The following is a 25,604-nucleotide window of genomic DNA, read 5'->3' as shown; positions in this document are numbered from 1 at the left end:
TCAGTCAGAGAACGTCCTCTCCGCAGCGTCTTTATGGCGCGATTTACTGTGCACCAGCATCTATAAAACCGTTTATTGGGGTTTATGTTGTTAGGTACACAATCCTCAGTAACCAGTAAACATGTTGCCTATTAGCTCATGCAGAAAAGGAGGGAGAGGGAATGATTTCTGAATCTTGTTTTATTTTTTCTTCTCCCCTCAAATGTGATTCCAGTGATTCTTCTTTTTCCTCTTTTACTCTCTTTTCATCCTTCGCTCATGACCTCTACCGACCTCTCCATCTCCCACCTGCATCACTCTTCTGTGTCTGAAGTTTGAGTGTAGCTTTTTTCCCCCCCTCTCCATATCCGTCTCATTTAAAACACACACTCACACTTACAAGCACAAGCGTCAAAAGACGGCAGAGGAAGAGAACGACGGCGATGCATCATCCTCGCCTGCTCCTTTTTTCCTTTTTACTCACTTCCTCACCTGACGCAAACAGTCACTCTCTCTCTCTTTCTGTGTGGCCTGCTCTCACCTCTTCTCTCTCTGACTCCCCCCATTCCCACCATGATGACGTCATGTACACCCACCACAAACGTGATTCATGCATTTCAGTCAGAGTGCACAGCCAGGCTGGGGAAGCTGACCTGTGATGTCACCATGACATCACTAAAGGACCCTGCCAGACATTTTGCCGCAGCATCACTAACTTTAACTCACACAGTTACTGAATGATTAGTGCAGTGCAGCAAATTTTTTTTACAAAGTGCCTTCAGCTGGAGCAATAAATCGCTTTAGCAGAAGGAACGTTGTGTTAAAAATATTACATTTGTTTCACGGTGCTGGAACCATCCTAAAAAGAACTTCACTGGCCTATTAAAATAGTTACATTAGTTACTCCACCAGCTGCAGCGGTGCTTTCTCCGTGCAGCATCTCCAGCCACACAACGCCCTCAGGCTGGCCTCGTGCTATGTGATCCATGTTGAATGGACAAGGTGGAGGGCAGACCACCTGGTTGGCTGACCTATGCCCCCCCCCCCCCCCCCCCCCCCCCCCCGCTGATTGTCACCTCTGGCTGACGCTGTGTCCGTCTGTGTCTCCGCTTCTGTAGCTGTATGTCTTGTTTACCAGGCCCCCGGGCTCTTCTCCCAGACCTCCCAACGCAGCACTGCACCACACACCGCCTCCGGCTTCCTCACAACAAGTCGGGACCAGTCTGTCGTTAACCTGCAGTTAACTAGTTGTTTCCTCTGTCCCAAAGCCGTGCCCACACATATGGGTGTCAAATAATTAGGCCACTACTGTGTCAAAAGTCATCATCCTTACTATTTTTTTATATTTCTTACACACGGTATTTCTTTGTGCTAATAACCACCATCATCACATCATCATCACCACCATCATCATAACCACCATCATCACATCATCATCACCACCATCTTCATCATCACCATCATCACATCATCATCACCACCACCACCATCATCCTCATCCTCATCATTTTTATCTATCTATCTTTCTTCCCTTATTTCCCTTTGTCTTAAGTCATTAGTCAGTTTTACGTTATTTCCAGTGACAGATTATCAATATCAGTTACAGCCTGAATCTGTGAATGGGCGCTCTGCTGAAGGGCACATATACACGCAGGGGGTGAGGGTGGGTGGGGTGGGTGGGGGCATGCTCTTGAGTATTAATAAGTCATCCACACCAACCAACCAGCTCCCTGCAGCTGAATAGATGCACGATCGCCGCGACGCGAGGGGAGGCGCAACGGGCCCGGAGCTGCTGGCTCTCATATGCAGCGGCTCAGACGCGCTCAGACTTCATTCACTCCAGAGTCCCGCACAGTCAAGGAGCCGTGCGCGCAGCTGCATAGACACACTGCTGCAACGCGGGCTCTGCGTGGCACAACAAGGACAACTTTCTCCCCTGTGATTTTCTGAGAGGATCTGCTCGTTTGGATTATATTCTCGCAGGACTGTCCCAGAGACACGAACACAGCCGTGCGTCTTGATTCCCACACAAGAAGGAGAGCTGGGTTTCTTGTTTGATCTCCACGTGAACTGGGGCTGAGGTTTCAAGCCTCTTTTTTTGTCTGTCAGAGGGCGAAGGACAAGTGCAATGCGTGTCAGACTCGTCTCTTGGGATTGTCCCGCTTGTGCCTGAGGAGCTATGTGGAGCCGCGGCGCAGAGCTCGTTCCACGGGACGCGCGGCCAATGTGAATAACAAGCGTCAACTTTCCAGCCTCCTCAGCCTTTTCACACCCACGAGCCAAGTGCTGCCCGGAGTCTGACCGAGCCCGCCGAGCAGCTCTGACACCCCGGCTTCTCTCCCATGAGGGGATGGTTGTGGATCCTCTGGGGCCAGGAGCGACTCTGCGGCTCCTTCAGAACAGCGCGTTTTTCTTGTTTGGGGTTCTTTCTAAATTAAAGGGAGATGAGAGCCGCACTTTGCCACCTCCTGCTGTGGACGGCGTACCTGCTGCTGGCCACCGCTGAGGTAAAGTTACCAGGACTCCCTCACACACGGGGCCGGACGCACACCGTGTCCTCTTGGCCCCCGGTGCCACAGACACTGTTTTATTCCCGTGAAGGTGCAAAGGTCCCACAGTGCGTGCATTTCTCCAACAGCCACAACTTGATGAGCAGAGAGAGTCAACTACAGAGCAACAGTGTTCAGAGTTCTGAAGCAGAGCCTGTAATTAGAAGATCTGATTATGAGCCTGTACAGCATTTAAAGACACATTTCATTTGAATCGACCTATAATCTGTCCAAACTTGTATCTGAGAGAATAAACAGGGCCGTTTAGACTAAGACTCTATTTTAAGAACAGTGTGAATATATGAATTAATTTGTTGAGGCTGAACAAGCAGCAGCTCCTGTTACCATGAGGGCCAGTGCCTGCGCACGTTTGAGAACCAACAACGCGTCTTCACGCAGTTATTTTTGGCGTTTGTGCCAAATCTGTTTGTAGCCTGAGCCAACTGGGCAATAGTTTTGGTTGTGCGCTTTCATGCGTGGGAACCGCTCCGGGCGAAATATATCTATCTCTCTCTCTCTCTATATATATATAGCCACTGTTTCTATGATCCTGCACGGTTCCCTCAGCTTGAGGCGCCTGCAGCAGCGCAACAAGTGCAACGCTGAGGTTCACATGGGCTCGGCCCGAGTCACAGTGCAGCTCCGAACTCCCCTCAGAAAACGGACGGTTTAATGTTCTTTCGCGTTTCCGCAGAGGAAGAAGATGAGTAAAATGGTAATTCAAGGCGTTGTTAAGATGATTGGAGTCTATTCTTCAATTCGGCACTAAATTAATACTGAAAGCAGCACTTATTTAGACACAATTCTGGTTTTAAATGATACGTTTCCCTCAACGACCGTCATGTGTGCCAGGTGGAGGCGATAGAAATGATTTTTAAAGGGCTTATTCTAGAAAGTAACCAGCATATCCTAATCAAATGTGTCATTATTCTATAGGCGTGCTATTGCTCCTTTTAAAATCTTGCTTAAATTGCATAATTTCTCAAGGGGGTTTCGGCGCAACCTTTTTGTTTCGCATGAGGGGCATGTCAGATGTGCTTGTTAGTTGGCACATACTTGCAAAGCTGCTCCAGCACTGATCTTCCGGGCGGTTGTTTAAACTCGACACAGTTATTTCTACAGACAAACAATGACACGGACGTTTTGCCACTGACTCGACACACATCTAACTTTCCCCTGTTTGTTTGATTTCTTTGCCCCCAGAAGGAAGTGCAGTTTCCCCAGGAGCTGATAGACAGACTGTCCCACAGTGAAATCCACAGCATCAGCGACCTCCAGCGGCTACTGGACATTGACTCCGTAGGTAAATTCAGCCTCTTGATACTTTCATCAACACAGCTGAGTTTCACTTCAAATCCCCCATGCCCTCCATGCTGTGTGTGTGTGTGTGAGAGGCTGCTATTGTTGATGACCTCACTTATATTTAAGCCTCTGCTCAAGGATCAAGTCAAATAACGATCATGTACATTCACCCAAAGGTCATATTTAAACTTTAATGAATGATGGATCCACTTGTGACGCATCAGGGAGAAGCTGATGAGCGTCTTGGATTAAGTGAGAAAACAGAGAAATACCTGTTGCTTTGGCACATTATGTGAATTCAGTATCAGTGCAGTAATGGCTCCTGTAACCGAGCTCAAGACACATGCCTGTGACTGGAGCACCACACAGGAAATTGCTGAGGGATCTGTGCACCCAGGGGAGCTGCCAAGTGCAGTCCTGGCGTGCTTGATAAAGCAGCAACCCTGATAGGTGCGTCCGCTGTCCATGTGACAAAGGTGGACTTTCACTGGCAGGCATTTATTTGTGCATATTCTCTCAGCTGCTGTTGCTGCAGTAAGTCGGCTTTATAGCGTCCGGGCTGCCACACATACTGGAAGTCGCCCTCTTAACAGAGAGAGCGGCTCATGGCACAGGTCAGGCAGGTTTTTTTGTGCCTCGTGTTCTTGCCGGCGCTGCTCCTCCTGTGGCGGGGGGGGGGGACGGGTCTTTCTCAGACCGTCTTAGATTAAGTTACAGGGGTGCACTGGAGGAAGCTGTTTCCCTTCACATGAGCCTCTATTTACACAGGCTCTAGTCATATATCAAACTCAGCGCTAACCTCTACAGATTTGTTGGTGGAAATAGGTAATAACTAGTTTTAGCAGTCCCAGCTGATGTGAGCCCTGGTCATTGCTCATTAGTAACTTCAAAACTTGTATTCGACAAAGCAACATCACGGCAGATCTGTCACTCGAACATCCTTCTGTGAAACCACATGATGCTGATGGACGAACCAATTAGGACTAATAGCCCCACATCGTTAGTGCATTTACTGGATTATTTCACAATCAAACCAACCTGCACTCCACATCAGTGATGGCCCCACTCTCTGCTGAGCCCAGAATAGATCCCTGAAGCGCCTCTAGCATGAGAAGAGGTGTTTATAATTGAATTAACGTGTCTTTCTTCAAACAGAGGAATGTTTTGCAGGGTAACAGTAGTAGGCTGATTATTATTACGAGGACATAAATCTGTCTGAGGGCCAGCATGGCAGCCCTGGTCAACCCATTAAAAGACCTTTGACGCCAGCCAGAGGGGTATTTTCAGAGCTTTTGTTGCGGATGGCCAGGACAGTAAAGCTACCAGTATAGGTTGAACTGTTCATGGCATAGAACGTCAACCAGGGCTGGAGAGAGGAAAGGCTAAGACAGCTTTATTCTGCACATAGACCTGAAAAGGTGGGATGTTTTTGCATTTTATTGATGTAGACAGAGATTATGCTTGTTTTTCACGTGGGTAGCGCCTGGGTTGTTATCATCTGAGATCTGTGTCACTGGGAGGATGGCTTTACGATTCAGCCTGTAAGGACAGAGGTGTCAGGACACTGGGAAGGCCTGCAGGGCTTATCTCATGGCTGTTTGTTTCATTTAGTGCCGCTTTGCTCAGTGCAGGCTCGCATTTGTTTTTCTGTCTATGTGCACACGTCTTGCAAGGACGGCGTCTCCAGCTTTGAGTGACAGGCGAGATGACCCCACTGAAGTCTGCAGATGGATGTCTGGCCCCCGAGGTGCTCCTCGCCTCTCCTCGCTTTTCTTCTTCTATATCTCTGTCTCTCTCCTTCGGCGCCCCCCCCGGCCTGCCTGCTCTTATCTCTCTCAGTGAAAGACTTTGACAGAAAAGGGAACCTGACTCTTGGCATGGGGTTGGAGCTGGATTCTGGAGTTTGTATCCCTGCTCATGCTTCACTCAGAAAGGCTGTAACTTGATGTGCAATTTGCTGTTTTTGACAAGCAGGCAGCTTGTCTACCTCCCATAGCACATGCTATGTACTTAGAGTGTCTTAAAAATAGAGGACAATGTGACATAAACTAATGTCCACCCAGATGTTCTGCCATTAGACTATAAAGTTACAAGGAGGAGAGACAGATAGTGGGAATTATGTAGACTCTTATTACAAATCTATAACTGGCAGATACATTTGTACAGATACAGGGAGAAAGAAATAATGAAGGAGGTGTAAAGGGAGGGAGTCAAAGCCCTCAGTTAATAGATGGATTTATTTGTCACAACAGTCTGATTCACGGGCAGAGACTGTCTCCTCCTGAGGACCAGACCTCTCACTTCTGTCTGCACCTTTATCTTTATTCTGTCTCTCATTATTTCTCTTGCCTTTCCTTGTGGTTTCATGCATCCTCTTCCTCGGTTTCCCTTCGCCTCCTCTCAGTGCACAGTAAAAAAAAAGACAACAGAAAGGTCTTGTATTGTGCTTAAAAAAAACGACTGCAGTCCATAAAGGACTTCTTTATTTCCTCCCTCCCTTTCTCCCTTCTGCTCTGACACAAACTGTCTCCGGGTGGCCAGCGGTGTGACGCTCTCCCTCACTCCTGTCCTGCTCTGATGAGGGGGAGATGAAGAGCAAGATTTGTGCAGTAGGATTTGAGAAAGCTCAGTGGGTGTTCTGTCAGTGACCTGCGGCGTTAAAAGGTGGGAAAAACCCAATGAGTCCACTAGACAGTGCAAAGAGTGTTCAGTAGGTGTGTGTCTACACGTAACTGACATGCACTGGGGAGCGTGTGTGACATATGTACACTAGGTTCGTGTGTGTCTCTGCATGTGGGTATAGTGGCCTCACAGGCTTGAAGCGCAGTCCTCTGCTTAACTCCTCAGCAGCAGTCAACACTTCCTTTCTGTAGACCTTTCGGTTCTGGGTCACCGGCCGTCTGACTGACTAACTGACTGCACGTAAGGCTAATGGGAAATTCCCTCGACTCTCACTCAAGGGACGATATTGGGTTTGAAACCTGACAGACCTGGGAAAAGAAGGCATCCGAAAGCAAATAAACAACCAATCCCAGAGGAGGACCAGGTATAGGTAGAGAAAATCCCTTTTGATGAATGTGGTCAGAGCACAAAGAAGCAGGAAGAGTGGAATGTGTTTGCCCATGGCTGAGCTTTGTTGCGCGGGTGTACATTGGGTTTTGGCATGTTAAGGAGGATATGGAGAGGAGTTTGCGTAGTTGCGAGTGTGCGTTTATGTTAATTGTACAAGTGTAGGTGTTCTCCAGGTGGGTGGGTATGCTGCACATATACAGACAGGACCTACCTACTTAGCAAACACGACTCAGACTCTGCTCTTTGGGAAAGGGCAGTATCCTTCGAACAAGCTTTATCATTTTATTGCTGCTGTGGCACTCTTCTGTAACTCCTCATATTCTGGGTGGGGACCAAAACAAGCGAGCTTTATCAGGTGACCACGACTGTGAATTAGCTGAGCTGGCTATATTAGACCGGGTTGGAGAGGTTACAGTGCAGCACGGCAAAACATGTACTTTTCCAAGCCGCAGAATGATTGAAAAAGCAAACATTTTCAGGTTAATGAGAGGCGCAGAACCACTAATTAGGCGCAGGTATAATGGCAGCAGAGTACCACCTGTCAAAGGACCACTTTAGCCTGATGTGTGTCTGTGAAAGCCGGTTGTTTTTGAAGACGCATGCTGACTCACCTCCATCCAGACTACTTCATCCCTTCTGGGAGAGTTCAGCCATATGAGTGAGTGGGGCTGACACACAAAGCTTCCAAGTTACTCCGTGTAAAACTGTGCCCTGTGTACGCTGGTCTGTTTACCTCAAATTTGTGATCATCAGCGGTTGCCTGCAAGGGAACCCTAAGCCCTTAAGGGAATCAAAGCATGTGTTACATACAGCACAAGCAGCCTGTAGGAAGTTACCGTCTCATTATGGCCGAGTGACTAACCGACTCATTGTTTGTTGTGGAAAGGGTATATAAAACATCAATAGTGGATCCCACGCAGCCCTTTTCAGGAGGCCAGCCAGACGAACCACCGCAGTCATTCAACGCTGTGAAAGTGGCAGCAGCGGTTACAGACTCATAGCTTGTTTATTGATTGAATGAGCCTTTTGTGTTTGTTTATGCTTCCTCTCTGTTTGACATTAATATGGCTGCCTTTTATTTTGACGAGGTACGGGAAACGATGTTATCGAGGAGCCCAAGCACCACAAGCACCACAACCACCATAAGAACTTCTCCCGTCACCACGGTCACTACAATGACCTGAAGAGCTCCCAGCTCCACAGCCGACGCAAGAGGAGTATTGGTAAGACTAAATAAACACTACAGTATATGCTTCACTGTGCCGCTCAGAGGCTGCGTCATGATTACATTCAGCACTGTATACATCACAACTTGGCACAACATATTACAGTGTCATAGTGGCCTAAAAATAACCTCTATCTTAAATATCACCCCTGACATGTGAGTTCCCAGGAGGTGAAACCGATCACTTTACACTAATTTCAAACATAGCTAATAGTTAGTGGCTTTCATGTGGCTTTTTGGTGGATAAAAGGAACCATAATGAAGACATCTACCCAGTATTTATGGCAATGAAGGAATCATGAGAAACAAGTCTGGTGTGTGAGGTTAAACGGGACGTCTGACACGAAGCCTTTTAATTGGCCAGGGGCTTGGAGATCTAAGACACACGCGTCAGGAGAGAAATATATCCTTGAGCGTGGAAATTCCAGGCATTCAGGTTTCAAGTTGCAGCTTGCCCGGGCTCTCAGTCAGATTTCTTCATAAAACGCCACGCGGTACGATATCTGATCGAGGCACGGAGATTACCCTGTCGTGTGCGATCTGTGTGTTAAGATGTCTTGCAGCGTAGCATTTAAAGCAACGCAGGATAAAGTGGCTGGTTGTATTTCGTGCATGTGTGCCGAACCATAAGTAAATGATCCAGAATACCTATTAGGCAGCTGTCCACAAAAACCCTCACATGCTGCACATGATGCACATATCATCTTTACGACATAATGGTATCTTACTGTACACTCTGTCACATCTTGAGGTCTGAGTGCCTGTTGGGGCGTTAAATCTGAAATGAGTGCTTGCTGCCTCCCTCTTTTCACTATGGCCAATAGGGTCAAAGGCCATTATTAGATTTCCCACTGGCAGACATAAAGGTTTTCTGGCCTAGTCATGCTGCATTAACCCCAGTGAGCCCTCTGAACAAAGGAGCCGTTTCTTTGTGTCTCACTGACTTGATCCCAAAGCTCCTTAGCTGATATGAGATCAGCTTTTTGGAGAGCATGTCTTCTTAAGAGCCTTATAGCAGATTGGGTGTGAACTGAGGTAGGACGAACAGCTCCCACATCAAGTGAGTCATCAAATAATGAGCATAGAAGGAATGCAAGAAGCAGCTGGGGGGGGGGAGATGGATTTTAACAATACATCAGCACGCGCTTGCATTCGGAAAATGTGTCACTGAACGCTCATGCAGACCGAACGCATTAACTCGACTCCTCCCTCTCCCTGTCCCTCTTCCAGTAGAGGAAGCGGTCCCAGCGGTGTGTAAGACGCGGACGGTGATCTACGAGATCCCCAGGAGCCAGGTGGATCCCACGTCTGCCAACTTCCTGATTTGGCCGCCCTGTGTGGAGGTGAAACGCTGCACGGGCTGCTGCAACACCAGCAACATGCGCTGTCACCCTTCCCGCAAGCACCACCGCACGGTCAAGGTAAGACACAAGCACCTACAGGATAGACATGCAAAGAGGTCAAAATCCTCACTGCAACACACGATACATCACAGTAACCCTACTTATTCCACTAACACACCCACTTCCACACACAAATCACCACTTTCCCTCAGCAGCAGGTAAGTAAATCGCATGGGAGGCGACGTTGGGTTAACCTGCCCTCCTTCACACTTGTTTCCCACCTTACTCCCTCTGTCCTTTACAGCTCTTCTGTGTTTCACAATACCCCTCTGCTCTGACCCTCCTCCAAAAAGTGGCCTCCTAACCTCTGCTGCTCCTGCTCTCCGACCATTTTGGCCAATCACCACCCTTTCCCCTCATCACTATGTTTGCCAGCGTGGCTGTGCCAGGACTGCCGGAGGGAGGAGGAGGAGGATATGGAGAGAGGGAGGTTGGTGCCTTCAGCCAGCACATCTGTTAAAGGTTCGACCAGACACGGATTCCCTTGCCAGATATAAGACAGAGAAACAGGCTCCTGTATCTTGAGAATGTCTGAGTGTCACTGGTTACGGCGAAACCATTCCTCTGCTCGCCCTTTGTTTGGCACTTTGTCTTCTCTGGAAGCAGTGAGCCCGGAGGAGAAGAGGTGACAAAGAGAAAGAGACAGCATTGGAAGGGGGTGGCACTGCTCTCAGAAGCTCTTTGGCATCTCCAGCTTGAAAACACGTCCTTCTGCTAAGGATCAGAGGAGACACCGTGGCTGGAGTTGAGTCGTATTTCAGCTGTATTTACACTACAGCCTGTTAGCCACTGAACAGCTCTGTTTGGAGGTATGGGAGTTATGTCCTCTGTTCTGTGAGAGTAAAAAACAACTGGAGGATAAACAGGATGGCCCGGAACACTCCGACTATGTTTGTGTTTCTCTATGAGTCTATCTATGCACTCTATTGTCTCTGCTCTTTAATCATTGTGATCTTGCCTGGCCATGGGCACTTGGACATTGCTTTCTGTCCTGCTCCTCATGCAAGGCTTTAAAGATGCCGCCAGGACTGGCCAGCTGAGTAATAAAGCAAATACCAACCCCGCCTGCTGCTGCCTCCTTCCCCTTGGCACACTGGCACATGTCAGGGAGATTTCAGTTTGGATAGGCGGACATTCTCTCCGAGACAGTGAAACTGCGCTGACAAGACGGCCGCTGTGGGGCACAGGGCGCTGCATCCAGTGCACAGGGTTTATGGTCAGAAATGCTGACTCATAGTGTGGTAAAAGAGTCAACCTCGGATATACAGCGCAACCCTGTGTGTCTGTCTGTCTGCATGCAAGCTCGTCTGTCTCTCCGTCTGCCAGACAGTTGGTGTCTGTCATCCTCAATAGGAGCTCTGTCTGTGATCAGAGAGACCAGGATGGATGGAGAGACACTGACGATGGCAGGCAAGACTCTCTAAGGCTTGATTCAGCTATTCCTGGAATGCTGAGATCCATGAGACTTTGCCCGTGTCCCCCTCATGACACTGAGGACAAAATGCGCACACAGACTGGAGAAGGAGCTTCAGGCGTGGTGGGCAGGGAGGGTTTCACGGGTGCTGTTTTTTCATGGGGTTTGCAGCGGCGGGTGATAGGGTCTGAGAGGCGTTGTATCCCTGCAAAAGGTCATCCGCCAGGGCTCCCTCCGGTCCGGAGACATTCCCCGCATTGTGTGTAAGAAACATTGTCTCATGCCAAGATTTTCCTTTCTGTCTCTCGTTTCAGCAGTGAGTCTGAATAGGGGTTCAGTTCATGCTTCTCCCTCCATTTATTAGAAAGCTAAAAATGTTGCCCGTCTAACCTGGGTCGGGCTTGTTTTCCTTCTGCTGGCCAGGGATGGGAAAAGAACACATTCACTGTGTTTCTTTCCATCTCATGCCACTATGCATTTGTCCAAATGCACCTTTACTTATTCATTCCCGTCTTCTCTTTCTTTCCTTTTTCATTCCATGGACCCAAAAAAGAGAACGGGTCTGTGCAGGCCCTGTACTGTGCAAGCCTGTCCTGGAATAGAAAAAAAGAAGCCAACTTAAAATAGGAATAGGCTGAGGGAGAAGAGGCCAATCTTAAAGTCACACTCTTTCCCCTCCTCTCATCCTTTTTGAACTTCTTTTGCATTAAGCTGAAACTTAATTTGTGTGCAGGCAAGTCTTGCTTTTGGTAGTTTTTGTGTTGTCTGCACGCATTGGCATGAGAAGGACACAGTAAATTGGGAACTGTCCCGTCAGCCATAGGCCTCGTTCACGGATATTTTTGACTTGTTGCAGTAGGAAAGGCACAGATGTTCCTGATTACTTTAATGACGCCGTTCTATTCCAGAGTCCCATTAAATAATTTCATTTTTTACACCTGCGCTTTCCCTACTGTGACAAGTCAAAATGTTGTCTGTGAAATAAAGGCCTATTTACAGATGGTTCCATTTGGGCGAAGCAAATTAAACTTGAATGTATTCAGTCCATCATCCATCCAGCATTCCTTTGACTCCTCCTTCACCTTCACCTCCTGTTGCACTTTCTTTGACACCATATTCACTCCCCTAGTGTTATGTTCGTAGAGTTGTTACAATCTAGATATGGCAGGAAATGGAAGTTATGAAAATAAATATCATAGTTAAAACTGTATATTGTTGGCATTTTGAGGCAAATGATCTATTTGTCCTATCAGCTCTGGTTGTCACTCTCTCAGCCCTACTCTCATATTGTTGTCTTTTTTACCTCTTCCTTATCATCCCTTCAGTGTGCACGTGCACTTGGGCACATTTTCACATTAGTTTCTGTCTACACACATAAATACTGTGTGTGTGTGTGTGTGTGTGTGTGTGTGTGTGTGTGTGTGTGTGTGTGTGTGTGTGTGTGTGTGTGTGTGTGTGTGTGTGTGTGTGTGTGTGTGTGTGTGTGTAAAATCTAAATGCCTCTGTTTGTTCGTCCAATGGGGCTGAGTAAACAGGCCATGACACAGACACACAATGGAGCTGTCACTCATCCTCTCTCTCATTAACTCTTAAGGCTTCTGCCCACATTTGGTCTATAAGTTGTTATTGTATTCCTCATTCACATGTAAGCAGAAGCAGAATTGACTGCAGGTGATATTTGTGATTCAGTTGGAGGCAAATGAGGTAAATCCCAAAGGTTTTCCAGTAAATGATGAATGTCAATGACTTTACATGATAAAAATAAACTTGAAAGAAAAATTGCGAGAAAGTAAAGCACCCTTGAGTCCCACAAAGTTAATCAAAAATCACTTAATTAAACTATTTTCTGCTGTAAATTGTATTTATGTAATCGGATTTTCACTCTGTTTTTAAAATCCTGTAATTTGATCTATTCCGGGAGTCGCTACAACTATCACTGCACTCATGAGCTGCCATAATCTAATCAGTGTGGCATCATACGCAGACAGTTCAGCTTCTCTCGTTTGGTTTGGTTCAGTAGATGGAAACTTTTGATGGCACTTGAAGCGTAACTGTTTTGCAGAGGTCGGAGAGAGTCATCAGTGCACATCTGTGTCAACCCAAGAAAGAGATCGTTTGTGTGAGAGAGAGAGAGAGAGAGAGAGAGAGAGAGAGAGAGAGAGAGAGAGAGAGAGAGAGAGAGAGAGAGAGAGAGAGAGACTCCACCGCTGCGGCGGCGGCACGGGGACGAGGTCATTTATGTGAAGCGGCAGCAAGAGGAAGACGGGTGGCAGAGTAATGAAGTGTTGATGGCTGCTGGATCAAAGTGGAGGCTGACAGCGGCCAGGCGGATATAGCCACAGTGCTGAGTGTGGGGGTCCACACATCTCTCTGCACTGGCCCTGGCCCCGACCCCTACACACACACCCGCACACATGCACAAGCACACACACACACGGTGACAGTTTCCTCAGTGACTGTGGGTCAGATCCGGGTGTTGGGGGAAGCAGTAGCTGTAGCCCTGCGGTTGTGTGGGACCCTGACTTACGGGGTGTTTCATAAATAAAAGACAGTGTGACGGTGATACAGTGAGTGTGATTTATGATCGTCTGAGGGGTCCTGTGGATTACATGAGGGGGGGAGATGGGAAAAGAGGGGCCTCCCTGTTTGAAGTCCCTCGCATCTGTGAATTATTTTCCCTTTGATTCACTCAGCTCTCCGGCTATATGAAGAAGGCCGAGGGAGTTTTTTTGTGTATGTGTGTGTATACATGTGTGCGTGGTGTGCACGGCGGGGGGTGTGGGCCGGGTCAGAGACCATGGGAGCGTCCCGACGAGGCCAGAAGTCGGAAAGTTTGGCTACTGCTGCACCAGCTGGAACGCATCAGCTCGAGCAGGAAAAGTAGCAGCCGTATTTTAATCATATTTTACAATTTCTGCATTTTCCTTGACTCCTCCTCTCCTGTCCTCCCTTTCACTCTTCCCCACTGACTTCAGTGGCCAGTCTTCAGCCCTGGAGTCTGATTGTCTGTTCTATGAAATACTTGTTCACTCCCTCCTCACTCTTTCTGTCTCTATCCTGCAACACAGCCATCTCCCACTCTTTAATTTTACCGGTCTGTCAGTCTCCGTCTGTCTTTTTTTACTCTCTCATCAAAATCTTATTTACTTTCCCTCTTTTAAGTGGACAGCAATGTCTGCCCATCTGTAGCTTTGTTGTTCTCTGAAGACATGGGAGAGGGGGAATATAGAAGTGGAGGGATGACACATCTTTGCGTTCTTTGATATTTGATATTGCATAATGGTTCTTTCGATCACTGAGGGGCCCGGAAGCTCAGCGCGCAATGTGGTCAGGGGCAGACAGATATCCACATCTGGTGATACGTTAATGTGTGTGTGTGTGTGTGTGTGTGTGTGTGTGTGTGTGTGAGTGTGAGTGTGAGTGTGTGAGAGAGAGAGAGAGAGAGAGAGAGAGAGGGAGAGGGAGGGAGAGAGAGAGAGGGAGAGGGAGAGGGAGGGAGAGGGGTTGGGAGAGACTGCTGTGCCATTTGGGAATTACAAGCCGGTGCGAAGCGACAAATGCCCTCCTTGCTTCCTCTCTTCTCCCCACACTGTCTGCCAGATCATCTCCCCGAGTGTGTTAGTGGGAGGGTTGAAGCCGAGGGCAGCAGCAGGTTGTCTGGACTGTCTTTGTCTGATGTTCAGTCTGCGTCCTCTGTGGTTTACCCTCCTCCTCTGCAGATCATCTCCTGCCTGTCCTCTGGGTGTCATTTGTCTTTCTTTCTTTGATTGCCAATGGAAACGCAGAGAGCCTCTCCACATTCCTCCTCCCCAGAACTTTCCACACCTCTCTTCCACTTGATCACAGTTGTAGCATCCTGTAGCATACCCCCCCCCCCCCCCCCCCATCGAACAAGCTCTATGCGTCTCCCTTGCAGATGAATTGCCACCTCACCCTGCCCCCTTCCACCCCTCCAGTCTCCAAACATACATGTCGTTTCACTTTTGCTCGATTCTGTCACTGTTCCAGCTCGCAATGACCCGTTGTGCACATCCCCATCCACGTTGTGTTTTCCTTGGAAGGCCTGAGTAAATCTTTCCCCTCCATCAGGCTCTCATCAGTGCTTGGTGCGCAGGGAATTCCCAATTAACCCAAACAGGACAATTGGCTTCACACAGAGAGCAGCGGAGACACTGAGGACAAACCGAGGGGCTGCACTTCCCAGAGCCCCCTGCCTCACCCCAAACCCTTTGGCTCGGATATCATTCCAAAGCTGCTCAGGGGGACTTTTTCTCAGGGCCCTGGCTTTCTAGGGAGTTTAGAGCAGTTTGATTTATACAAAGAGAGTGTGGGGCCCCTTGTCGTAGCATGGGGGTCTCCTCTGATGTATGTTTTATGTGGGAAGTCATTGACTCTGCACAAGAGGCTTGTGCTCTTTGTACAGGAAGGAAGAAGAAATGGCTAAAAATGGAGGAAATGGAAGTTTAATATGGATGTAAAGTATACAACTTGTAGGAGGGAATTCCGCCGGTCCTGTAACGTCAACACTTTCCCACAACACAAGAAAGAGGAAACAAGGCAGAAAGAGTAAGTGTTGACAAAGTGGGCAGAGCAGAGGCAGACTGAGAAGTGTTATATTGCAGTTATACACGCTGACTCACTAATATAAAGTGTGTGTGTAGTGACTCCTGTAGGGAGTGTTTTTAACCCCGCTGTGTGAGGGGAAAGGAGATGGGCCTGCTGCTGGGCCTCTCGTCCAGGGGGCCCATCACTTTATCCGTCTGTCAATAGTTTGTTTCTCCGGAAGGTTTGTGTGTGTGATCGTCACTAGGATCAGACTCAGTTATGAGGGTCCGACATGGCTGACTCGTTTGGCTTCCTGCTGGCAACTTCTGAACCCCCTCACCTCTGAGTTTACCGTAACCAACGGCAGCAGAGTCGTCCGCACAGACAGCTGCATCTCTCAGCTCACTTCTCTCCCTTGCAATCGCTCCTGTCCTGTTTTTCAGTCAGTTAATTTGATTAGATATTAGCAGTGGTTTCTGGGAAGTTCGTGTCATCCCGTGATACCTCTGATAACTGCTCTATCTATCCTCTCAGTGTCAGCGTCAGTGTTGATAAATTCCCCAAGTGGGTAACCCAGACACCAAATGCTAATGAGTAACACATGAATGTAATTGAATGCTAGTCATGATCATGGTCAGGCCGTCCTCCCCCCTTCCTTAAATAACCCCCTTCTGTTTGCAGACACACGCATGCACGCACATAAGCATGCACGCACACATTCCCCATTGAGAGTGATGGTCCACCATCCTGCTCTCAGCTCGCCCACTCTCTTTATATCAGGGCCTGATAACAGTAAACACACCACCACTAACCCAGACACCATTGTCCCGTGTTTGCTCACTGCATACTTCCTCCGCTTGCTTACCCTCTTTTCACTCTCTCCCTTCTTTTTCTTTACGTTTTTCTTCTCTCCGCCGAAAGCAACTGTTGCAAGGCAGCATCTTGGTATGTTACGGTGTATTGGTATGTTCGTCTGTCTGCATGACTAATTCCACCCTGAGAGTCAGCCTTGGCGTTGTGCCATCACAGGATAGAGCAAGAAAGCCTCTCATCAGTTTGGGCACTGTGTGTGTGTGTGTGTGTGTGTGTGTGTGTGTGTGTGTGTGTGTGTGTGTGTGTGTGTGTGTGTGTGTGTGTGTGTGTGTGTGTGTGTGTGTGTGTGTGTGTGTGTGTGTGTGTGTGTGTGTGTGTGTGTGTGTGTGTGTGTGAGCCTGCAAAGCCGTGTTGTTCATAACACCAGAGAGCGTTGGGAGATTGTCAGCCAATATCCTCCCATATGCAGTGACCAGGAAGATAGGTGAGGCAGGGGATATTGTTTCCATGTGGCCCCCAGGCCCTCAGTGGTGGACGGGGAGGTTACCTGCCCTTGGCACTAACATCAGAGAGGGAAAAGCACGCGGCCACCTCCCCTGAATTACACAACAAGATCATCATAACCTCCACGCAACCTTCTCTGTTCAGCTTTCATCTAAGCTTTAATCAACATACCCTATTCATAACCCTCTGAGGATTGGTCTTTTCATTTCTAGCTGTTGGGTGGGAAGTGGAGGTCACTCCTGTTGTGCTAAACGGAGAGGGTGTTAGCTGGACTGTACGATAGGAATTTCTGCATTGCTTTTGTGTTCGTTGTTTTCTGGACTTATACTGCTTAGATTAGACCATGTAAACTGTATTCCTTACATGCACATATTAAGCAACACTTTCCCTAACCCATGGAGAAATAGTACTGTGGTTGAACACCAGCCTACATGTCGGGACAGGGAGAGGGAGTTTAGGCGTGTGTCTGTCTCGATACGGATGCTCCAGCAGGGCGGGATCTCCCAGCCTCTCTTCTCAGGCCAGAGTAAACCCTCTCTGGGTGTTAGGGCATACACTCCTCCCCCCCCCCCCCTGTCCTCCGTTTCTCCTCTCCCATTGTTTGAGTTTGCTTGGACAGGGTCATACACTCTGTTCAGTATTTACACATCTGATCAACAGCCCATAGAGCACACAGCGAGCGGAACTCAATGCATCACCCTCTGAGGAATGCTGCCCTCACACATCAAACACTGGGCTTTTTCTTTTTTTAAATGAATCGATTTATGAAAGAGTCATCAGTCACAGTGCTACGCCTCCTGATGCTGCCGGATAGGCAAAGAGCGTTCGCATTCATCGATGACTCTCTGCGAAGAGTGATGATGGTGCCGGAGCTGGTTTCTGCAGCTAACCTTTTCTTCTTTTCCTCCCTTCAGGTGGCCAAGGTGGAGTATGTGAGGAGGAAACCCAAGCTGAAAGAGGTCTTTGTGCGGTTAGAAGACCACCTGGAGTGTGTGTGCACGTCACAACATCACGTGGTGGAGCACTCAGAAGCAGAAACAGGTAACGATAGTACTGTTACTTTGTCACAAATATCGTCCCAGCATTTTGCAAATCCCTCTGAGGTTGAGTTTGATGGTCTGAGTCCCGCCCTCATCCCTACGTCATCATGCATCGCCTTCCTTTCCTCCCTTCCTCGTGTTTGTCCGATGGTCTCTCTCTGTCTGGCTCCTTGGCTTTGCACTAGGTGACCTTGTTTCTATCTTGCCTCCAAACAGACAGACACGCCTATAAGTTGGCCTGCTATTGCAAAACTGTAAAGCTTGTGTGTTTTGCTCCTTGTTAGACGAAGATGTGTGCGTGTGTGTGCGTGCACGTGTGTGTGTGCGTGTGTGTGCGTGCGTGTTAAGGGAGGGTGTACAAAGGCTGCTTGGCATGACAGCAGGTAAATCCACCAGTGCCTTGATCTAAAGCTTTTCTCTCCCTGGGAGCAGATAAGCGCTGTGATGTGTGCTGATAAGGCATCTGAAGTATTTATAGTGTGTCGTATCTTTGCACTCTCTGCTTCTGTCCCAGGGCTGTTGTACCTCTTTCTGTGCCATGAACCCTGCTTCTCGCTTCTAACCCTGCTTCCTATCCACCCTACCCGACTTTGTGTTTTCAGGCCACCGTAGGTCTAAAGGTAGAAAAAGGAAACCTAAAAAGCTAAGGCCCAGCAAGGATTTATTGGCGACATAATAAAGTTGCGCTCATTACCCAAAGTCCACTGGAGAGCTGTGAAGGGAACAGGTAGGACTTTAGCACCGTGACGCCCTTTCCCCTTTTGGCACCGCACTGGCCCAATCATGGCGCAAAGAGGTTCTGCCAATCACCGTCGCAAATCACATCACAGCCAATCAGTGTGAGGAGAGGGAGGGCTGAGGAGTACCATGCTCTGTGCCCTAATGCTGCATGTTGATTTTGTGGTTTGCTGAGCATGCACACCGCACACGTTTGCTTTGTGTCACCATGTTGTGATTGCGCGTGGTTGCGTGCACCTTTTTTCTTGTGTTATACGGAAAGCCGACACCCAATGTCTGCTGTATGTCTCACCTGTCTTGCTTTTGTTCTCCTTCACCACGTCGTCTTGACAACACCAATATTCACCCTCTCACGTCGCTGCCTGTCACATGAGAGATAACTTTTTTAATTTTTTTATTTGTACCATCAAGGTTGCTGCCTTTGAAATCTGGAGAAACAATTATTTTTGAACATTGTGGGTCTTGTGTGTCTTGTTTGAAATGCATGAACAAATTGATGCAATCGGGCACAAAATGCAAAAATGTGTTTACCTTTTTTCCATCCTGTCACATGTGTTCTATTTGGAAAAACTGTGATGCTAATCCAAGCTTTCGCTCTCTCTCTCCTGCAGTGGACGTGAGGTGAGACCAATCAGAACAAGGGACTTCAGTGTGGGAGGAACCTAAAAAGAGGACGTCAACAAACATGAGACCTGCTCGGTCCTCTTCCCCACTGCCGTGCAACCTCCGTCTAAAAAAGACAAACATTTCTGTAAAAATGAGCGACAGAAAAATAGACAACAGACAAAAATACATAAGATGCCAAAGGTGCTTTTTTTATATTAAAAAAAAACAGTGATTATGGATGATGTCTTCCTCTGTGGTGCGCTACCTATACCCAGACAACTGAACCCTGCCAATGATTAAGAAGAAATATGCTGTGGAGCTCGGGCAGAAAGAGGCCGAAGGGAGATGATGAAAGGGATTTGTGTTAAACATTTTGACCGACGTTGTTTGAACAAGATGTGCAACAGAAATGGCCATAAAACAGTTGTTTCAGGCTTTCGTGGGAATGTGGTGCTCAGACTCCAAAACAGCAGTGGATGTCCTCCAGCTGGGCGACATAAAAGTGCCCTGCCCTGTTTAAATGACTCTTGCATACACAGGAAGGAAGAAAGAGAGATAAAGGAAAACAATGGCGAGCACTGGAGTTATGGAGGTGTTTTTTCTCTCCAAAGGACTCTCAATGGAGCATTATAATGGAGTTTTTGGATGTTTGCTCTGAGTGGAGAGAAAATCCTCTCTGAGAGTCCTGGTGGTCTGTGACTTTTCCCACCTGCTGTGCGCATTAAAATCTGAAAAGGACGCATCGCTACTCACAAACTATTTATATATGTGGACGTTTGATTTTTTTTTTATTGTCTCAGTGCAAAAGGAAGACAGAAAGAACAAAAAAGACATTTTCATGATTTTGGAGACATGCAAGAGTCCTGTGTGGTGCAGTTCTTTGTAACCATCAGTATCACAATCTCAATGTCATTTGTTGTTATCCTTGTCATCCATGTTTCTTATTATATTACAGTATATCTGAATGATGTCAAGTGTTGTAAATGGTTTGGATATATGTGTGCAAGGAGGAGACGTGAGAGTCAGTACAGGAAGATGCTTTATTTTTGTTATGAAATATATTATGCTTACTTATATCCAAGCAGGAATTATGTTTAATTCTTTTGTTGTGGTTGAATGTCTGTATTTAATCCTTTGGAAAAGATGCAAAAAACGTGGGCAGGGGGTGGAATAGACAAGGGAAAAAAATGGCTGCCAGTGCTTGTTACTGTGTGTGCATCAGTGTGTCAGAGCTATGAAAAGGTGGGACTGACTGGCTCAAACATGGCAACCTTAGTGAGTGGCCATACTGTAGCTTATTCTATGATAAGCATGTAACAAGTTTGTGCTCACCAACCACATTTTTTTAGAGAAAATCTAACGTGCAAGTATGTATGTACTGATAGACGGCGTGTGTATGTATGTATGTATGTGTGTGTGTGTGTTAGTGTGCCCGCACAAGATTTCTCTGCTACGTGATGCAAGTTTTCATTCATATCACTTTAATGTTGATAAGGAAGATGCACGCCCGTTCTGCTTCACAAACACACATGTTGTGCCTGGAAAGAGCAAAGTCCACCTGAAAGAGTGAATGAGCGAGCAAAGCATATCGACAAGCGCATGAATGGGCTCCTTGTTTAGCCAGTCTTCACTCCTCTGTTGACAGGGGAACAAATCTCTGATCGCTCCACCGTTTGAAGGGACTCGCACCTTGTGCAGCCACATGCCATCGGGACAGATGATGATGGGTGCCCAGAGGTGGCCTGGAAACAGCACAGTGCTGGCCTGAACCTGTGACCCCGATGCGATAAACAATTACTGCCTTACCAGTTCCTGTAACAGTGATGAATGTGTAACCAGGCCAACCCGGTGCAAAAACAACCCCCCCTCCGTGTTCAAAAGAAGAAGAGAATTTCTCTAGTAATCAAAGGCGAGTCGCGTGAAAGTCGAGAGAGAAAAACTGACTGAAACATGGATGTATCAGCAACTGCTGAGCTGTGAATTCACCAACCATCATTCGTGTGGTGCTCTATTTATAAGGCTGATGTTTCATCACTGTTCACATCTACACCAGTGTTGTTGTTCTCAGTAAAACAGGGACCATGCTTGGAGAGACTTGACTTAAGCAAAAATGCCGTCACACTATCACTTGGCCTTTACTACTTTTCTTTTGGGCTTCCATTGGATAAATACAGCAGTAATCATAATTTATATATATATTTATGTTTTCAACAATAAATATATTTCTGCTTATGAAATTGTTCACTGGATGTTGAGTCCCATGATTTGTTTGTGTTGTGTCTTTGGGATGGCATCTCACTGCACAATATGTCTTTTTCTACCAAACGATAACAAAAGACAGAGCTTGGTGATGTTGCGAAGCGGATCATGGGATCATGGGATCATGGGATTGTTTTCTTCACTACATCTGCCATCACTGCAGCGTGCGTCTCCTTTTTGAGGATTCTCTCAGTGTTCATCCATTTGGAGGTGAATTGTCTGCAGAGGTCCTCTCCTCCTCTCCACAAATGAACCTGCATATTAAAACTGAAAAGTGTTAAAAATAATACGCTGTTTGGTGGACATGCGATTGTTACTGTTTCTCTGAAACCTTAAGGTCCAGACATCCAGTCAGTAGAAACATTCATCTTACAACAGGTCAATCGTAAAAATGTGGCTTAAAAGTAAATGTAAACTTTCTTAATGCGGATAAGTGGATATGATGCCATTGACCGGCAGAAAAATTACACAATGCTTTAGGTTTGAACACTGTTGGACACATTTGGGATAATAAACAAATATGCAACATACTTTGTTTTTAGAAATGTTTATGCAGAACTGTTCATACATATCACGTGAGGATACATGTATAATGAGGTGTCGTGCATCACTAAAGAATAAGACTAATGAGGCTGAGGTGAAATTATGGAAAGTAAAAATGAAGTAATTGACAATATTAAGCTGAATAAAGTAACAGAGGGACGAGGAAGAGAAACCAGCACCAGGAGAAATGTACCTGCTTCCTCATTAGGAGCAGACTTACAGGTTTATCTAAGTCACTACATAATATGCAAAAGATATCAGATCAAAAGAGAGGAGTCCACGTGTGTGTGTGTGTGTGCTGCAGCAGGAGACAGACAGAAGCTGGATGTGAGGGTGGTGGTGTACACAGGAAATGTGAGCTTTTCCAGGCTTGCAGGCTGAGCAGGAGCTGGGCTTTATTCCAGGATCCACCAGCAACTAGACGGCCGATGCTGGGGGCTTTATTGCTTTTCCCCGAGCAGCTCATCCTAATCCCAGGGCTGAGGGACATTAAAGTCCCTCTCCTCTGCACTTCCCGGACATACACCTCGCTTATTACCTTAGGAGGGAGCCAGATAAAGAAAGGCACAACATGAAAGAGAGGAAGGATCAGAGAGACAGCAGCTCTGCAAGCCAGTGAACCGGGGGATAAAGTGAATAATGTATAGATAAAAGGAAGAGAAGAGGCTTGATTGATTTTTTTTTCCGCTGACATGCACTGATTCATTCATAAAGACAGTTGGGGGGGGGGGGGGGGGGGGATTGAAGAGTCAGTGTATTCACCATGCAGGAACAGGAGAGAGAGCAATATGTCATGGTGGGGAAAGACGAGGTAAGAGGATGGAGCACAGGAGAGAGTGATGTGAACACCCTGAGGAGTGAGAGTGCAAGGATGTATAGAGAGGAACAGAATGCTTAGAAAGAAGAAAGAATGGCGGATAGAAAAGAACAAGGAGAGGATATGGACAGAGGGAATAAGTGGTCTCACGGTGTGGGTAATCGGCACCACAGCAAGAGGGAGCAGACAGGGGAGCACTAAGTGGACATGCTTTCATAAACAATGCCAGAGGGGGGACGAGAGGAATGACAAGGTGTGAAGTGGACTGCTGAATGGTGTGTGTGTGTGTGTGTGTGTGTGTGTGTGTGTGTGTGTGTGTGTGTGTGTGTGTGTGTGTGTGTGTGCGCGCGCGCCCGTGCAAGTATGTAAAAGTGTGCAAGTGTGTGTGCGGATGAACAATACAAAGGAGGTCTCCCAGTGTGAAACATGGACGACTGGAATTTTGGACTCTTGCTGAGGGCAAACCGTGATTTGACTACCCACAATGCACAGGGTCAGAGTTCAGGGTTCAGGGGTCATAGGGGTGTTGCTGGTGGTGCAAAGTGGCGGATGCATTGAAAAGCTCTAATCACCGCACCTCCATTTCCATGTTTAGTGTAAATACATTTTCAAATCAAATACTTTTGGTAAATAATCATTTTCCTTTTAGGATATAAAACTTTTTTCGTTAGCCGTTAGTTTACAGCCTCAAAACCCAGAACGCAGAATCAGCCTTAATTGTTTCCTTCCCAGTTTACAGATCTTGTAACCTTTGCTTCATTCCTGACACCCCTCTCTTCCCTCCCCCGTCCTCCCCTCTCCTCCTTCCCTCCATGTCGCCCTGTTATGTTTCTCCTCTCGGCCCCAACCTGTGGCTTCTGGGTTTTGAGGAAAGGCAGAGGTGGCCTTTGAAGATGGCAACAGCCAAGTTTGTCTGGGGCCAAAGCCATGAATGCACGTCTTTGTCTGTGCCTCCCGTACGTCTTCGTATCCTGCCCCTGCTACACTCCTTGTTCTCCCTCTGTCCCCCCGCAAACTCACACGGACACGCTCATGCCCTTGCAGGGGCCCCCAGTTGCACAAATGACCCCGCTAATTATGTATTTAAGGTATTTGGCTCCTGTGAAAACAGCGTTGGGTTAGCGTGGAAGGTGGTAGGGGCGGTTGGGGAGAGGAGGGTGAGTAGGGATGTAGGGTGGTCCATGGTCTCATGGCTATCATTACTGCCCAGCGTTTTGTGTAAACACTGGATTAGGACAGCGAGGGCTGATTGAGGAGAGGGGTGGTGGAGGAGGTGGTGGAGTTTGGCACAGGAATAAGTTCGTCGGTCGCCTGTGCTTTTGAGTTTGGTCTCTGGTTTCACCCCTGGGTGGCAGTCCCTCAAAAACTTTTCTCTCACGCACATCTTACCTCACACAGGTAATGATTTATTTGCAACACAGGAGAGATGATGCAGCATGTACACACTCACTCATCCTTTCTCCTACATTTACCTGCCAACTGGCAGCAAGCATCCTTTCTGTTGCAATTTATGGTAAAGAATGACTGAAAATGATATGATGCATGTTACAATTATTACATGTTACAACTATTTGATTTTCTCTGGGCTGTGAGCCGATTTGCTTTGTGGGATTCCGTGCAACACAAGACTGAAAAAGAATTGTTGTGGAAGAATAGTTTTGTTTGCTGCCGAGGATAAAAGTCTGTGGCAGAGACGTAAAAATCGAATTGTCTTGCAACCTGTTTGCTCTGTGAAGAACTCCCTCTTCCTGATACGCATCCCTCTGTTCTCCCATCATTCTTCTCACCTTTCCTCTGTCTTTTTTCACAGAACTATCACAGACAAATCACGTGTCTTGGCATCAGCAAAGGATGTAGCCATTCCCAGCAGGAGGGCCCCAAAAGGACAGCTCTGAAACCAGATCGCTGTGCCGTGGATACCCCAGGGGAGGGGGCTGACTGATGATGGTGATAAACCAGAGATGGACAGCAGCCTGCTTGGCCCCACAATGGAAAACTGCTGACACAGGACCCCTCTGACAGTAGCATTCAAGCACCAAACTCATTTATGTGTGTACATTTTACATTATGTTTCTCTCACATTCTCCCACTCGGCAAACCTCATTTGCCAATGTGGGCAAAAAGACACAACGAACAGCCCTAATACCTGCAATTATATCCAGTGCATACAGGCTTTACGAGGGTGACGGGATTATTATTCACTTCCACTTTGTCAAAATCATCTTTATCTCTTTTAATTAACTGTGCCAGCGTCTTTGAGTAGGTGGAAAGTAATAAACCTGTAAATCCATTGGCTCACCCACAATAACTCTCTTTTTCTTGCAGAACTATCTGACTGAAGTGGACCTGACAGGGCCTCTGTCAAGTCTTGTAGAAATGGAGAAGAGGAGGGAACAAGCAGGGAGTGAAGGAGGGTGTGGCAGAACTACTGAGAGTGTAGAGGTCTTTGGAGGGAGATAAGTCAGGTTCAAATGGGTGCTGAAGTTTTCATGTGTTGTAATTACAATGGGAGATGCATGGAGTCCCTGCCTCTGGTGTGTGTGCGACTGGGTTTGACTGGGTGAGCGTGCATGTTTTCCGATGGGAGCGCAGTCAGGGAAGCCAGTTTCCCTTTGCACATCAAATAAATCTACAATTAGAAAGAAGGAGTGAGCAGTGTTTGGTTTGTGGGAAGAGAGGAAGAAAACTTGGAATGTGTCACTGCTATTGAGGAATGAGGAGTGTGCGCATGTGTGCGTGTGTGCGTGTGTGCGTGCACATTTGTGTGTGTACAATTATATGTGTGAGGTCGGGAG

At 47.3% G+C, this 25,604-nt stretch overlaps 1 protein-coding gene across 2 annotated transcripts; it reads left to right on the top strand.

Annotated features, from left to right (window-relative positions):
- Nucleotides 1–1,745: 1,745 nt before the first annotated feature.
- On the top strand, nucleotides 1,746–21,438 carry pdgfab (platelet-derived growth factor alpha polypeptide b). 2 transcript variants are annotated; one of them, XR_004614718.1, is made up of 7 exons: nucleotides 1,746–2,486; nucleotides 3,732–3,831; nucleotides 7,991–8,125; nucleotides 9,358–9,548; nucleotides 17,721–17,847; nucleotides 18,449–18,573; nucleotides 19,196–21,438. XR_004614718.1 is itself a non-coding variant. In XM_034593555.1 (6 exons), exons 1-6 carry the CDS (start codon nucleotides 2,424–2,426, stop codon nucleotides 19,207–19,209), a joined length of 630 nt encoding a protein of 209 aa, XP_034449446.1. In that variant the 5' UTR covers nucleotides 1,750–2,423; the 3' UTR covers nucleotides 19,210–21,438. The 2 variants fall into 2 exon arrangements, 1 of the variants encoding a protein (XP_034449446.1); XM_034593555.1 differs by lacking the exon at nucleotides 18,449–18,573 and having other exon boundaries at nucleotides 1,750–2,486.
- The last annotated feature ends 4,166 nt before the right edge of the window (nucleotides 21,439–25,604 follow it).

The sequence above is a fragment of the Hippoglossus hippoglossus genome, chromosome 8 (genome assembly GCF_009819705.1).
Source record: "Hippoglossus hippoglossus isolate fHipHip1 chromosome 8, fHipHip1.pri, whole genome shotgun sequence".
Taxonomy (NCBI): domain Eukaryota; kingdom Metazoa; phylum Chordata; class Actinopteri; order Pleuronectiformes; family Pleuronectidae; genus Hippoglossus; species Hippoglossus hippoglossus.
This window is presented reverse-complemented; position numbering and strand designations above follow the sequence as displayed.